The sequence below is a fragment of the Phascolarctos cinereus genome, unplaced genomic scaffold (genome assembly GCF_003287225.1).
Source record: "Phascolarctos cinereus isolate Bilbo 61053 unplaced genomic scaffold, phaCin_HiC Scaffold_4;HRSCAF=312, whole genome shotgun sequence".
Classification (NCBI taxonomy): Eukaryota; Metazoa; Chordata; class Mammalia; order Diprotodontia; family Phascolarctidae; genus Phascolarctos; species Phascolarctos cinereus.
In genome coordinates, this window is record NW_027555847.1 from 267,059,492 (window position 1) to 267,076,268 (window position 16,777).

General features: G+C 37.3%; 1 protein-coding gene and 1 long non-coding RNA gene across 5 annotated transcripts in view; one reads left to right on the top strand and one right to left on the bottom strand.

The window, feature by feature from the left end:
- Positions 1 to 1,869: 1,869 nt before the first annotated feature.
- The window catches only part of LOC144456890 (uncharacterized), a 192,437-nt gene continuing 177,529 nt past the window's right edge, over positions 1,870 to 16,777 (bottom strand). The window contains exons 3-4 of the long non-coding RNA XR_013486088.1: positions 13,674 to 13,886; positions 1,870 to 3,217 (exon numbers count right to left, since the gene is read on the bottom strand). This is a non-coding gene — a long non-coding RNA (uncharacterized LOC144456890). The remainder of the gene's footprint in view (positions 3,218 to 13,673; positions 13,887 to 16,777) is intronic.
- Positions 9,810 to 16,777, top strand: part of LOC110220472 (stimulated by retinoic acid gene 6 protein-like) — a 119,739-nt gene continuing 112,771 nt past the window's right edge. For 2 of the 4 annotated variants that reach the window (XM_021004484.2, XM_021004485.2), the window contains exon 1: positions 9,810 to 10,100. In XM_021004484.2, coding sequence (XP_020860143.1) covers positions 10,081 to 10,100 — 20 coding nt within the window. In that variant the 5' untranslated portion in view covers positions 9,810 to 10,080. The remainder of the gene's footprint in view (positions 10,101 to 16,777) is intronic. The other 2 variants (XM_021004487.2, XM_021004489.2) reach the window with 2 other exon arrangements.

Below are 16,777 nucleotides of genomic sequence, written 5' to 3' on the forward strand. Positions count from 1 at the left end.
GTCTTGCTACCTGGAAAAGAGCGCCATCTTGTGGAGAATAATGGTTTAACAGTAATAGAAATTCAACTACAATTCTATTACGATAGTCTGAGTCTGACCGGCACCACAATGATGGAAATTACCTTTTGATTTTCTCATTGCCCACATTTGACCAATGATTTCTATGATATTCCAGCATGCACTCATACAGCTACCACTCTGGTTTAGGCCATTATCACCTCTTGCGAGGACTAAAGCCTCAAAATTGTTCTTCCTATCATTTGTCTCACCTCTCTTCAATCCATTTTGTTCAGTCATTTTTCAGTCGTGTCTGACTCTTCATGATCCCATTTGGAGTTTTCTTGGCAAAGATACTGGAGTGGTTTGCCAGTTCCTTCTCCAGCTAATTTTAGGGATGAGGAACTGAGGCAAACAGGATTAAGTGACTTGTCCCCCAGGGTCACACAGCTAGTAAGTGTCAAGGGTCAGATTTGAACTTACAAAAACAAGCCTTCCTGACTCCAGGCCTGGCATTCTATGCACTGTATCACCTGCGGCTGCCAGCCCTGCTCACACAGGTACCCAAATGCTGAATTACCCCTGTCTTACACAGTCTCAACTGGACTTCTCTCACTACCCAGGGACTTACCCCTTCTGACAGCCCAGGGCCAGGGGCAGGCTTCAAATACCCAATTATTGGAGCTGGTGCTGGATTGTTCAGAGGGTTGGCTGGCTTCAAGTCCATTTGTGAGTCTTTACACTGGCTCCCCTCCCTTCCCAGCGCTGTTTTCTAGCTGGTTTATGAAATTTGGGCTATTTTGCCTGGCACAATTATTAATCAATGATTACTAATTATTAGCACAGCCCTCTTTCCAGCCTCCACTACTTCTGCATTTACCTGAGCTGGCACTGGCTTCCGCACTCTTCAGTTGGGGTGCGTGTGTGTGTGTGTGTGTGTGTGCGCATGTGTGTGTGATGCTTAAATGCTGCCTTTGGATGCATGATAAAACCACTTAACCAAGTCCTTTTATTTGTCTCTCCAAAGTAAATGACCTCATCTTTTCATTTACCTACAAGTTTTTCTTTATCTTCTGGTTTCATTTGTAGCAAAAATGTCAGGATTCATACAATTTAATTTTTCCATCTATGTATCCACTGGTCATTGCACAAAGATCTCACGTTATAGTGCCAACAATTAGGTAAAGCTTATAGATGATTCAAAAACTGTAATTTTTTTCAATCTTTTTATTATTTTTTACATTTATTATTTATTTTGCAACATATATGCCTTAGCAATGCAATGATTAAAAATTACAAATGGTTGCCACTTTAAATCCTGTGCATTTAACATATCTTTTGCAATAAATATTCTTTATTCCTTCTGAACAACAGCAATATAACAGTACTTCTACCCTAGGACATTGGTTAATATTTTTTAGTAGCAAGATAGTGGTACATGCCTGTAATCTGGACTACTGGATGGGAACCAGGGAGTGAGCCTGGTGGAATATTTGAGTTTAGATGTTCAGAGATGCAACAGGGCTAAAACCGATGTCTTCTGCACTAAATCCAGTATGGAATATGTCAGAGCCCTGAAATATGCTGAGCCTCTAGAAGGTGGGGGAAGGGTCAGCAGACTGTCTAATCAGAGATTAAAGAGCTCAAGTTGGAAATGGAGTAGACCAGAGATTCCAAATTGTGCGCAGTATGGTTGAACTCTTAAGTGGTTGCTACTCTTTCAACCTAAGCAAGATAGGGAAAGCAGTCTCAAAAAAAAAAAAGTTGATGTAGTGTATTTTCTTTTAATCGTGACAGTAACATCCTCAAGCTTTAATTTAGGGCCACATCACTGCACAACAATAACTTATGTGGAAATGTGTGTGTAATTAGTTTAGTTTTTTTTTATATTTATATTTATTTTATTTTGTGTATATATTCTTTTACTATTGTTGGCAACCTAGAGTTAAATGAGCTGAGTTCAAAGCCTCCAGCCATGGATACTGACTATCTATATGAGTCTGTGCACATCACTTAATGGGTGCATGCCTCAATTTCCTCATCTATAAAATGGGGATAATAATACCTTTCTCCCAGGATTGTTGTGAAGATACAATGAAATAACATACGTACATTGCTTTTCAAACTTTAAAGTACTATGCAAATGTTAGCTATTTTATTATTATTAATTGTTATTATTAACAAGTGGTATGTGCAGAATAAGTCTAGCCTGTATCTATGCTATGCCACCATATCAGTAGTTTAATTATAGGGACTATCTTCAACCTTTAACTACTTTTTACAGTGCCTAATACTAGAGACACTTTTGGTTTATGAAGAAAGAAAGGGTGATAGGTGAAAAAATTAACAAATAGAGGGAGGAAGAGAAAAAGCTATTTCAGCCACTTTTATAGTTGAGCAATAGTCTATATGACTTCTATTACATTTAGGTGAATGATGCTGTCAATGACACGTAGGCGTATTTTGAATCTATAATGAATGGGAACATGATTCTTCTTTGTGGATGGGCATTGATATTCTGTCTAATGTCTGGCTTCCTGTAGCAGTCAAGGAGAGATCCCTGGCCTCCTTACTCTCACATTGCAACATTGATCAGTCTGGATAACTGATCCCTGTGGTGTGCTTTGATCCTTTTATTTTATTGGGCTGATTCTCTGGCCAGTGATTACCATGCTCATTTCACTGTGGACAAGCAGCCTGTAAAACCTTTATTAACTCATTTTGTCTGAAGTTATAGAAACACTAATTCAATGCCATTAACAAACAAAAAAGGAGGGGGGGGGAATATTGCAACATTATATACTTTCAAATGGGGTTCAGTGTCAGTTGGTTTTCTTGATTTTCTTAACATACATCACACATTTTGTTATTGTTGTTCAGTTGTTTCAGTCATGTCTGACTCTTTGTGACCTTGTTTGGGATTTTCTTGCAAAGATACTAGATTTACTGCAAAGAGTGATTTGCCATTTCCTTCTCCAGCACATACATATATATCAAATGGTATCCATAGAACTCTCACAGGGTTCTTATGAGAAAGGTTAAGTCACTTGCCCATGTTCACATAGCCAGTGAGTGTTAGAGGCAGCATTTGGATCCAGATCTTCCTTGTGTAGGGCTCTATCCATCATACTCCTAGCCACCTTGTTCTCCTACAGGTCCTCTTCTCAAAAAGATACTTGTACGCTCCAAGAATTCAAGATTGACCAGGAAATGCCAAAAACTGTAATTTTCAACACAAACAAAATAAATGCAGTTAGAATTAGAATGGAAAGAGTGACCTGGGGAAAAAAAATCTTTGCAGCAAGGTTCTCTAATCAATATCTAAGATATTTAGAGAACTGATACAAATACATAAGTGAAATACTTATTCCTCAATAGACAAATGATCAAAGACTATGTTCAGGTAGTTCTCAAAAGAAGAAATCCAAGCTATCAACAACCCTATAAAATGCTCTAGATCATTGTAAATATATGAAATGTAAATTAAAACATACCACATCTATCAATCTCCAAGGAGGACAAAAAAGAAAATTACAATTGTTGGAGAGACTACAGGAGAATAGGTATACTGATGTACTGTTGGTTGAGTTATGAATTAGTTCAATTATTCTGGAAATAATTTGGAACTATATAGAAAATGTCACCAAATTGTGCATATCCTTTGAGCTAGTAATACAACTACCAGGCATATACCCCTAAAGAAAACAAAGATGGAGGATAAGGACCTATATGTACAAAAATATATTTATAGTAGCAATTTTTATTGTAACAAAGAAGTATAAGTAAAATGAGTGCCTATTAAATAGGAAATGTCTGCACAAATTACAATAGATAAATTCAGCGGAATAGTATTATGCCATAAGAAATTATGAAAAGGATGGATTCAGAGAAGCCTGGAAGACTTGTATAAAATGATACATAGTAAAGGGAGTAAAACAAAAAGAATAATTTATATAATGATTATAATAAAGTAAAAGAAGACAACTTTCAAAGGCTTAAAAATTTTGATCAGTGCAGTGATGGTCACAACTCTAGAAGACTGATGATGGAGCATTCTTCTTACCTCATGGAAAAGAGAGGCAGCATACTGTAGATGCAGAAGATGTTATTTTCAGCCACAATCAACATGTGAATTTATTTTGCTTCACTATACTCATTTGTTGCAATGGGGGGCTTTTATTTGGAAGGAGTTAGGAAGTAGTAGTGTTAGTGATACCAAAAAAAAAACCTATCAATGAAACATCTTAAAACATATGTGTATGTATACACATACACGCACATATACATAAACATATATAGGTATGTTTTAAGATGTTTCATTGATACTCTTTTTATACACACACACATTCACACACACATATATAGATGAGAGCAGCAGAAAGTTCAGAAGGAGACATAGACATAGTGATGCCATTTTAAATTTATTGTCTATTTTTTAAAAAATCCATGCATAATAGAGATTTATGATTTATATATAAACCTCTGTTCTTTGTATATAGAACATCATTATCATCATCATTATCATCACTATAGTATCAATATATCAGTTAAGGTTTATGTATGTTAACTCATCTAGTCCTCACAACATCCTTGTGAGTTAGGTACTATTATTATCTCCATTTTATAGAAAAGGAAACTGAAGTACAGAGAGGTTAAGTGACTTGCTCAAAGTCACCCAGCTAAGAAGTATAGAAGGCAGGATTTGAACTCAGGTTTTTTTACATCCACTGCAGTACCTAGTTGCTCACTATATACATGTGATGTAATGCATACATGTATATAGAAATATTCACATTTTCAAGTCCATCATTTTAAAAGATAAAACTTTTTAAAAGAGAAAGAAAAAAGCATTCTGTAACTCTAACACACTACAGCTAGGCTCCAATTAATGCAAATAATAAATCTTGTAAAGTGCCTGCATTATTTGAATTCATACTACATATTTCCTTTGAGCTGGAACCAATGACCATATTTTACATAATTATAACTTCAAATAGTGCAAATTCAAATTTATGTGACCTTTTCATAGGATTCCTACTTTTCGCTAATTGAGACCTAGCCATACATAAATGCGAGCTATGTTATTATTGCCTTCAAGGAGAAATGAATTAAAATTTAATTCAGTAATTATCACATCAAGGAGCGCTATCAAGTGCACACTGAAAACTGGTTCCAAATACTGTAGGACGGCTGTGGACGCCTAAGAAAGAAGACAGACCAGCCAATTGTGCAGTCCCTAGAAATGGGGACAGATCCATATGAACAAAAACCAATCTCTGGTCTCAAGAAAGGGGTAAAAACATAGCCTCAGGAGCTACAAGAAGTAGCTATAACTCAATGAACTGAGAGAATTGATATGGTTGATCATATATCTTTTATTAAAAAGGACCTCACAGGGCCATCTATTCCAGCTCTTTCATTTTACAGATGAGAAAAGTGAAGTCCAGAAAGTCTCAGTTATTTGTACAAGGTCACACCAATAGTAAGGATCAAAGGGAGAATTTAAAGCTCTAAAAATAATGGTCTTTCCATTACAGTACAGTGCCTTCTAGATAGGACATCTGAGTTGTTTTTTTCAGCCCAGAGCACCCAGAATTATGCAAATTACCACTAGAAAAAAAAATGCCCAGCTGTAGACAGGATAGCACCAGGCCAGTCACTGGAGGCCCAAGATGACTTGGTTTGGCAGGCTTGCCTATAAGATACATGGTACAGTCAAGCATTAAGTTAAAGTCATGATCAAATAGGGAAAAGAACAGAATTAGACAAAATCAGAGGTAAAGCCAAAGCTAAGGTCTTGGGTGTAGATTAGGGTCACAACAGGACTGGTCAATACAGCAGACTGAGACATATTCATGAATGGGGTGAAGATAGAATCAAGAGTCAAGAGGTCAGAGCTGGAGCAGCAGAGTCCACAGAATCTTGGGCCTTGGTCTATGGAAGTATTCACTCACACCTCTATTGGGGCTTATGGCTCTCAGAGACTTCTGCAACTGCTTTCCTTTTATACTTTGGACATTTCTGGTCCTGTTATTCCTCGTCAAATTGGTTCTCCTGTAATCAGACCTACTGAGTTAGCTCCTGATCTCCAGGGAAAACGTTGCATTTCATTTCTTCCAGGAAAGCCTAGCAGCCATGTGAGGCTAAAGCCAATATTAGATTAACCGATGGGTCTGGGACAATTCATGGCATTTCACTCTCCAAATTTTGCCGTCATGTTTCAACTGCCTTCTCCTTTGACCCCTTTCTCTCATGGTGAGTTTGTGTGTGTGTGTGTGTGTGTGTGTGTGTGTGTGTGTGTGTGTGTGTTGTTTTTCCCTTTAGGATGCAAACTTTTTGAAGTAAGGGATGGTCATTATGCTTGTATTTTTATCCCCAGCACTTAGCACAGTGCCTGGGGATATTTTGTTGTTGTTCAGTCATTTCAGTCTTGTTTGACTCTTCATGACCCCATTTGGGGTTTTCTTAGCAAAGACACTGGAGTGGCTTGCCATTTCCTTCTCCAGTTCATTTTACAGATGAAGAAACTGAGGCAAGCTGGTGCCTAAAGTCACATAGCTAGTAACTGCCTGAGGTCACATTTGAACTCAGGTCTTCCTGACTCCAGGTCCAGCGCTCTGTCCACTGTAACAGCTAGCTGCCCTGCCTGGAATATAGGAGGTACTTAGTAAATGCTCATTGACTTGAGTAAAGACTGATTTTTCAGTGTCTTCATCAAGATCTCCTTGACAATTAGCCTTCAGACTGGCATGCTTTGAGGAGGAAGAATGGCAATCTAAGAGGGCAAAAAGTAAAAGAGAATTGATGGCATAATGGAGGGACCAACCTTCCCTGCCCAAAAAACATAGACATAGTTACATAAGTATGTCTACCTGTTTTATTGGGCAGCAAGGTGGCACAATGGATAGAGTGCCAGGCCTGGAGTCAAGAAGACCTGAGTTCAAATCTAGCCTCTGATACTTCCTACCTGTGTGACCCTGGGAAAGTCATTTAATCCTGCTTGCCTCAGTTTTTTCATGTGTAAAATGAGCTGGAGAAGGAAATGGCAAACCACTCTAGTATCTTTGCCAAGAAATTTCCAAATGGGGTCACAAAAGAGTCAGACATAACTCAACAACAACAATCTATTTTTAAAGAATATTTGAGATATCAGTGCTGTTTTTGTCATCTATGTTATTACTAGGTTTAATTTGGGGGATTTGCTTTGATTTTCAGTGACCTCAAGTCCTTCAGCTTTTGCATCTTTGGATTTTAGTTGCTCCTCCATTCCACCTCTTTTTCAGTTTAATCTAAGCTTAGGGAGGTGAAGCCAAGATGGCGGAGTAAAGACAGGGACTCACCTGAGCTCTCTCCCAAATCCCTCCAATTCCCTTTAAAAATGACTCTAAACAAATTCTAGAGCAACAGAACCCACAAAAAGACAGAGTGCAACAAATTTTCAGACCAAGACAACTTGGAAGGTCGGCAGGAAAGATCTGTTGCCCCAGGGTGAAAGAGGAGCACAGCCCAGTGCAGGCCATGCCAGCACAGACTGGGCCTCAGCAAAGCTGGAGCAGGCCTCAAGGTGACTGAATCAGTGGCGGCAGGGGTGGTTTCCAGACCTCTCAGGCCATAGATGCCAAAGACAACTTACAAGGTCAACAGGAAAGGTCCATCTCACCAGGGTAAGAAAGAAGTACATTCCAGTGCAGCCCACCCCAGCACAGATCTGGCCACAGCAAACCAGGACCAGGCCTTTGGAGTGGCAGAAATCAGCAGCAGCAGCGGTTGCTTCCAGAGCTCTCAGCCCACAGATGGCAAGGGGGTTGGACAACTGTTTAGAAGGAGATTACAGGGGTCTCTTTGCTACCAGTGAGGCAGGACTCTTTGCCCATACTCAGATCTGGGTGGCAGTCCCAGAGCGAGGAGAAGCTCTAGCACAGCAGAGCTTGCAGCAGCAGTAGAAGTGGAACCCTCGTTGCAGTTCCAGGGCAGAAAAGAGTGCTTGTGGTCATTCACAGACCAGAGTACAGGCCAGGAGAGTAATAAACACCTTCCACCTTGGAAGAACTGAAAACTTACAGGGCCATAGAAGTACCTCTGAAAATAGCTGTAGAAACCCCCTGAAGCTTGAGAAAGGGCACCCTCCACCCTGGAAGCAGAGCCTTACTTTAACAAAGACTTAAAAGCCAAAGAATGGGCTGGGAAAATGAGTAAACAGCAGAAAAAACTCTTGACTATTGAAAATTACTATGACAAGGAAGATCAAAACACACACTCAGAAGAAGACAACAAAGTCAAAGCTCCTATATCCAAAGCCTCCAAGAAAAATATGAATTGGTCTCAGGCCATGGAAGAGCTCAAAAAGAATTTTTAAAATCAAGGAAGAGAGGTAGAGGCAAAACTGGGAAGAGAAATGAAAGTGATGCAAGAAAATTATGAAAAACAAGTCAACAGCTTGGTAAAGGAGGCACAAAAATACTGAAGAAAATAACACCTTAAAAAACAAACTGGGCCAAATGGAAAAGATGTCCAAAAAGCCAATGAGGAGAAGAATGAATTAAAAAGCAGAATAAACCAAATGGAAAAGGAGGTCCAAAAGCTCACTGAAGAAAATAATTCTTTAAAAATTAGAATGGAGCAAATGGAAGATAACGATTTTATAAGAAATCAAGAAACAATAAAACAAACCCAAAAAATGGAAAAATGGAAGACAATGTGAAATAATCTAAGCTTAGGGATTATAGCAGGACTAACGAACCTTTTATTTCTACTTTGATTTCCATAATATCTTGTGTCTGTATTTCTATGACCTTTTCTTGATCTCTATAAGAGGATATGGTTTTGCATCTTAGTATTTTGTAACTACAAGTGTTATACTTCCTCATTCTGAGGAATGTATATAAATTAATGTTGTTTGTTCTAGAATATATGTATATACATACAGATATAGATATATAACTACATTAATAAATAAGGGATTATAATAACTAACATTTAATAATAACTAGCATTCACTTTAAAATTTGCAAAGCTCTTTACAAATATCTCCTTACCACAATCTCGGGAGGAAGGTACTATTACTATCTCAATTTTACAAATAATGAAACAGAGGCAAACTGAAGTTAAGTCATTTGCCCAGGGTCACAGAGCTAGTAAATATCTGAGGCTGGATTTGAACTCAAGACTTGAGCCCCAGTGCTCTATCCACTGAGCCACATAGTGAAGTAAGACTTTATACTCCACTCCTATGGAATCTGAATTAGTATTTCATATGGAGAATCTGCAGAAGAAAAAAACAAACAGAAGCACCTCTATGGATCCTATGTTCAATTTCTTAATACCCTGGAGGAAAAAAACAGAATTAGCCTGGATTTTCTCATTTCATTTCCAGGTAGGCTGAGACAGTTTCCAAGTATATGTCTATTCAGCAACTTTTACAGTAAGACTCAAGTTTTGATCTGAGCCATCTGTCCATGCTAAGATGGCTCCCAATGCTCACAAGCTCAGTGAAACTGGTAATTCTCTTTCTTTTCATACAGTCCTAGATTTAGAATTGGAAAGGACTAGAGAGATCATTTAGTCTAACACTCTGATTTTAAAGATGAGGAAACTGAGGCCCATAAAGATGAGGTGATTTGTCCATAACCAGTAAGTGGCAGAATCAGGATTGGAACTGAGGTTCTAAATCTATGCTCATTCCCTTTTAACAGAAAGGAAGTCTTTAGGTTTCAATCATAGCTTCACTTTGGACTATGTGATGGAGGAGGAGAATCAGTTGAAGTTCCTGCTTTTCCAACAGGAAAATGAGAAGAACCCAAAAGAACAGCAAGCATTGTTACTTAATCAGGAAGAAGTCATATGATCTCATTTCACTGGTAAATGTTTGACTACATATTTGCTTTTTCTCACTGAAGAAAACACGATTTGAGATCTGACCAACTTGGAACACATGGAAACAGTTCTAATTCAAGGGCCAGGGAGAGGACTCAGGAAGAGGCAGATGAGCTTCCACTTAGGCTGAGCTCTCATTATTTGAAAGGTTGTGGTTGAGCGACAACTGTCACTTGAGAGTGAAAAGCTCTCTCTTCTTAAGGAACCAAGATGCTTTCCACATATGTATGGTAAGTTCTCATGCAGAACCTGAAGTATGATTATTAAGTCTCATTTCTCACTGTGTTCTTTGAATTAGCTGATTTTTGAAAATATGAAAGGGATTATTTGGTCATTATTTGTTTTGGTTGTGTGTCATGGTGGTTAGAAACAATGGATGAGGGTTTAGTAATTCTTCATAGGTCTTTGGTTGGGAAATATTTGAGGGGTTTTTTTCCTTTAGTTTCTTACAGCTAAATTCTCTGACTTAAAAGTCTAAGACTGAGCAGTCATTAATCTAAGGAAGAAAACTCTCTTGTAGGCTTTACATAAGGGTGATAGAACATAGCTCTTCTCTCAACATACACAAGGTATATTGTCAAAGCTAAAGAAACAGCCTAGAACCACTACCTTCCACTTCGGAGGAAAGTGACAGATAATTCTTTTTGTAATCAGTCCTAAGCATCCAGTATAAATAACCTGGGTTCCTTTTGTGCTTGAGCTAGGAATCTGAAGATCAGAGTTGCCTATATTCTTGATATGTCTTTACTTAGGATTTTTTTTTCCCTTTAGTTTCTCAAAGCCAAATTCTCTGACCTGCACATCTGAGACTGAGTAGTCCTAAATTTTGAGAGGAAAGTACTCTGGCAGGTTTGGAAGAGGGATTGTCCAAAAGAAAGCTAATCCATTTCTCCAGTTTGGGAGACTATTTAGATTGAGATGAATGTGTACATATACATATACATATATATACACACATACATATATATACACACATACACACACATACACACACATATGTAGAATAGAGCAGATAATTAAATCTATTAAAATTAATCAAACTGTAAATTGTTCCTGTTCAGATACAGAGACATGATCAGAAGAAAGCAAAAATAATTTTCACAGGGTTAGAGCTGCAAGGGATCTCAGAAGTCATTTCACTCAACCCTCTCCTTTTACAGAAAGGGAAACCAAGGCCCAGAGTGGTGAAGTGACTGGTCCAACATTATAAAGGTAGTGACAAAGACAAGATTGGAATTTAGGTCCTGTGTCTACAAAGGTAGAATTTTTTCCACCATACCACACCACTATAAGTTCTTGATTCTCTTCCACCTAATTATTCAAGATAGGCCACTTTATACTTTGAGAAACTATTACAAATTCCAAATACTGGTCAATGACTTGCTTTTAATATTAACTGGAAATCTATGTTCCTAAAAGTCAACTTCTCTTTATATCTAGAGAAGAAAAAGTATCACATTCATTAATGATCTTCAACCTTCACTTAAATTCATAAATTTATAAAGGATTAAATATTTGAGTTTTGCAAGGACATTTATATTTCCAGCTTAAATTTTCTGGCAGAATTTGGCTTCAGCCAACGTTATATGAAAATAACTATCATAATCAAAGCCGAGATTTCACTTACATTAGCAAATTACTCACCTTTAAGGTAGAACTTAACTGGACTACATTGTTCCTTTCTTTTTCCAGTTATATTATTCACAAGTATGTGCAACCTGAACCAAGAAAACACAGTGGCTGGAGCTCTGGACTCTAAATCAGGAAGTTAGGGTTTAAATATTGCCTCAGACACTTTTTTATGAGGGATCCTAGGCAAGTTGCTTAATCTTTCTGAGCCCCAGTTTCCTTAACTGTAAAATGAGGATAAATGATAGCATCTACCTCAGAAAAATGTTTTAAGGATTCAATGGTACCATACATACATATATATACACATATATATATGTACATACATATATACACATGCACATACACACACATATATATGTATAATGCTTTAGAAATCTTAATGCTTTTTTATATGTGTGAGATATTGTATGCCTTGTTTATATCTTGAAATAGTTTGCAACTTCCTTCCCTGGTTCCTCTTCCCACAAATGTACATGCTCCCCAAGATTCTGTCCTTAACCTTCTTTTCTATCTATACTTCCTCACTTGGGGCTCGCATCCACTCTCATGGCTTACTCTTCTGAGCTTCTGTCTCTTATTTTCAATTCCCTATTAAGCATCAGCTGATTTGATGTCCTAATCATAACACAGATTCATAATAACCAAAACTAAGTTCATTTCTCCTCCCCATCCTCCACATCAGTTCCTCCTCCTGGCTCCCCATTACTCTCTGAGTCACTTGTGCACTAAACCTCTAGTCATCTTTTACCCTTCCTTTTTCTTTGTATCCCATATCCAATTAAGTGCAAAATTCTATCAGTTATATCTCTGCAACATTTCTTGCAGATGTCTTATGGCCTCTCAGCTATTTTAAGTATCCTCTTAACTGGTATCTCTGCCTCCTATCTCTCTTCCTTCTATTCCAAACTATACAATAACTCCAGAACTTTAATCATGTTGTTCACCTGCTTAAAAGCCTTCAAAGTTTTGTTGTTGCCTGCACAATGAAATCCAAATGCTATTGTGATGTTCAAGAGCCTGCAAAAAAGGTCAAAATATATAGTTCTTGTATTTTCCCCTTCTATTTTACTACTACATGTTGCCTAATGCCAAACTGAATTTTCAGCCTCTTAGTACTTCACTTAAACCTCTGATTTATATTGTGGCTATTGTGTATTCCCCCTCTCCTCTTCTAGACTATAACCTCTATGAGGGCAAAGGCTGTCTTATCTATCTTTGCATTCCTCAGAGTACCTAGGAAAGGGTTTGGAAAAGAATAGTAGCTAGATCAATATTTGCCAAACTATTGAACTGACTGCCCGCCAAGAATCTTATTCTTGAAGTGAGGTAATTGAAGAGAGGAAGGACTAATGAATTGGAAATTGCCAAATCTCAGAATCTATTTCACCAGCTGGAGGGCTTTTTTGTAGAACAGCTGACAGTTATCCATTAGATGGTGTTGGAAAAGGTGATTCAGTAACCCATTTGTTCTACAACTGGTTTAACTGGTTGAACTAGAGCAGATCTCCACATTGCTTAATTCATTGGTGAAATTGAGCCTACTTCCTTCACTTAAAGGTATAAGAATCCACATTAAGGCAATTACATGTTCTCTTTTCCTTACCTTATATAAAAATGACACAAGGGATGAGCCATACAAGTCTCACACACACAATCTGAAGATACATATGCATAAATAATGAACACATACATATGATCTATAGGACTTATGTAGAAAGGTAATATATACATACATATGCATAGATATACAAGGTATCCCAGAAATCTTAGTGCAGTTTTAAGCTTAAATGGCTATATATATATATATATATATATATATATATATATATATATATATGTGTGTGTGTGTGTGTGTGTGTTGTGTGTGTGTGTGTATTTAGATATAGGTAGAAATAATAATAGAAAGATGATATAGATACTTTAACAAATTTAAAAGGTAGCATGACAGAATGGATAGGGGCTGGACTTAGAGTCAGACACTTATCTGGACACTTATTAGGAACTTCTAGATCCAAATCTGTCACCCTACGAAAGTTCTCTATGAGAGGATGTTAACACAGAGTTGGTCATTCCCAACTGCAAAACAAAATTTTCACTAAACTGCTGACAGGTCATGATTTTCCAGTTTTGTAACTCCCATGATTGACAATTGTGAGTTTTCAGAGGCCCACCTGATTTCTCTTCTTTAGCTTTTGCCTTGGATTGCTTGTCTGGATCACCAATAAGAACTCATGCCTCAGTGAGATCCTTATCATCTTGGGTTCATCATTTTGCAAATTAATTTGGCCAATGGAGCACTCTGGAGCTTGAGATAGAGTGATGGAACTCACAAATGCTGACTGAGGGGGCTATAAAATATCTGAGATTAAGAAAGGTTGAGAAATCTAAAAGCAAAATAGAGAGAACTGAGATTAATTTCATATTGAAAAACTGCCACATGCAATATGTATTTATGATACCTATATAATTAAAATATTAGTATGAAGATATCACTAGTATGGAAAATTTCTCACAGAAACATTATTCACATTTGATGGAGGGCCAGGTGTCCCCAGAATAATTGGGGAGATGCTGTCCTAACCCTTTAATGCCTAAGTCAAAAGTAGGAAAATATCCTAGCTACAGTAAATAACAACAACAACAACAACAAAATAAATAACAAAAAAGTAAGGGTCACATAGGTAAAAGGCAACTTCATTCTTTTAAAAAGAAAAAATAGGAAATGCCCACATTTCCTTATTACCATCCAATCCAAAACTTTGAGCATCTATTAAAACACCTGCTGTGTGTAAGGCATTGTGCTTAATTATAAAAAGAGAAAATATAGGACTCTAGTTAATAAAAAAATAAAAATCATATTTCAATTCTATATTAGAACCAGTTAAAGGAGAGAAACAGAAAGCAAATTAAGGCAGAAACAAGGAAAGGAAGGAGACACAGAAAAAAGAAAAACAAAAGTGGAAAGAGAGGTAGAAAGAGACATGGAAAAACAAAAATGATCTGAGAGAGACACAGAGCAAGAGCGAGAGCGAGAGCGAGAGAGAGAGAGAGAGAGAGAGAGAGAGAGAGAGAGAGAGAGAGAGAGAGAGAGAGAGAGAGAGAGAAGGGAGGGCAGGAAATATAGAAACCAAGTCAAATACACAGAGAGAAAAAGGTTGAAAAAATTATGGGAAGTTAGAGATAGATACAGAGAGAATGAGAATGACAGATGGCTAGAGATGGAATAAAAATGTCTCAGAGAGACATGGAAAAAAAAGATTACAAACAGCCTCAGTCGTATTTTGATGAGTGAATTATATTCTGCTCTTCTCTTGGGCTTTGAGTATCAAAGGAAGCCTTTACAATTTTGCCAAGTCTTCCACAGCCTTTCTAAAACGCTTTTGCTTTTGACCTTCAAATTTTATTTTCTTATGTAGACATTTCTTTCACTGCGAAATTCTTAAGGTTTTCCAAAGGTATGAACAAAAGACTCAGGCTTAGAAATTTCATTTTTAACCTTAGAGGTATTGATTAATTCAACAGCCCATACTTGAAAGCCCCCCCCCAAAAAAGAAAGTTCCCTACTGCCTTATCTTTATTCTTTCAAAGTTTGACTATCTCATTCCACAAAACTAGAGACCTACACTGAAAATAGAATTCTAATCATAGATTTTTAAAATGGAAAGGGACATTAAACTTGCCTAAAACCTTACTTTAACAAATGAGAAAACTGAGATGGGGGATGGGGAAGACTTGTCCAGGATCACACAAACTATAAAATGATTTAGCTAGGATTTGAACCTGGCTAGAACCTAGATCTCTTTGCTTTCCATTCATTAGAGTATATAACTCTCTATTGATTTATTTCATTATTTTGAAACTTTTTAAAACAGAATATAGATTGTTGCTACATCTATATTCTAGAAGGAAAACCCATTCCATTGAGCAAAAGGAGCTAGGAATTTTTTTCTTCTTTTTTCCTTGATAATTTATTTATTTTTAGTTTTCAACAATCACTTTCATAAGATTTTAAGTTTTAAATTTTCTCCCCCTCCCACTCCTCTCTCCCTGGCAAAACAGCATGCCACCTGATACAGGCTCTAAATATACATTCATATTAAGCATATTTTCCCATTAGTCATGATGTAAAGAATAATTAGAACTAACGAGAGGAACCACAAGAATGAAGCAATAAAATAAGACAACAAAGGAAAAGGAGAGCAAATAGTATGCTTCCCTCTGCATTCAGACTCCATATTTCTTTTTCTGGGTGTGGCTAGCAACTTCTATTGTGAGTCTTTTGGAGTTGTCTTAGATTGTTGCATTGCTGAGAAGAGCCAAGACTAGCAAAGTCAGTCATCCCACAATGTGGCTGTTACTGTGTAACAATGTTCTCCTGGTTCTGCTCATTTCACTCTGCATCAGTTCATGTAAGTCTTTCCAGGTTTTTCTCAAGTCCACTTGCTCATCATTTCTTATAGCACAATAGTATTCCATTACATTCATATACTACAACTTGTTCAGCCTTTCCTCAATTGATGGGCATCCTCTAAATCTAGGAATTTTTTTCTTGTATTGGCTAAAGTCTTAGGGGGTACAGTGCCCTAGACGTAACTGGGTAAGAAAGGGAAAGCTAGTGGGGCGTAAAAGCGTGAAAGGTGAGCTGCAGAGAGGCAGATTATACATAGCACAGATGAGATCAAAAAGTGATATGGAAAGAAGGTTTAAGGAAAGTAGGTTTTGTGATAAGTGTGCTTATTTTACTCTCTTCTGATCATTTGGATTATGGCATAAGGGTCCAAGAAGGGTCAGAAGCATATTCAATTATGTTGCTCCCTGCTCAAAACCTTCAAAGTAAACTGATCTGACATATCTGATATCTTATCCCCCATGCCTGGAATGCTCTCCTTCCTTATCTCCACCTCCTGGCTTTCCCTGGCTTCCTTCAAGTCCCAACTAAAATATTATTTTCACAATCTCTCTTAGTTCTAGTTCTTTACCTCTGCTAATTATTCCCAATTTATCCTGTATACAGCTTATCTGTATGAATCTATTTGCTTTTGTCTCCCCCATTACAGTGTGAGCCTGTTAAGGGCTGGGACTGTCTTTTACTATTCTTTGCATCCCCAGCATTTGAAATCAAGCATATGATAAACCCTTAATAAATGTTCATTGACTGATTCTCACAAAGTAATAAAATAGAAGGGAGCCATGTTCCTGACATACTTAACAAAACAACAACAAAATGTGTTAAAGAGAAGGAAAAAAATCAATAATAATAATTACAGCTAGCATT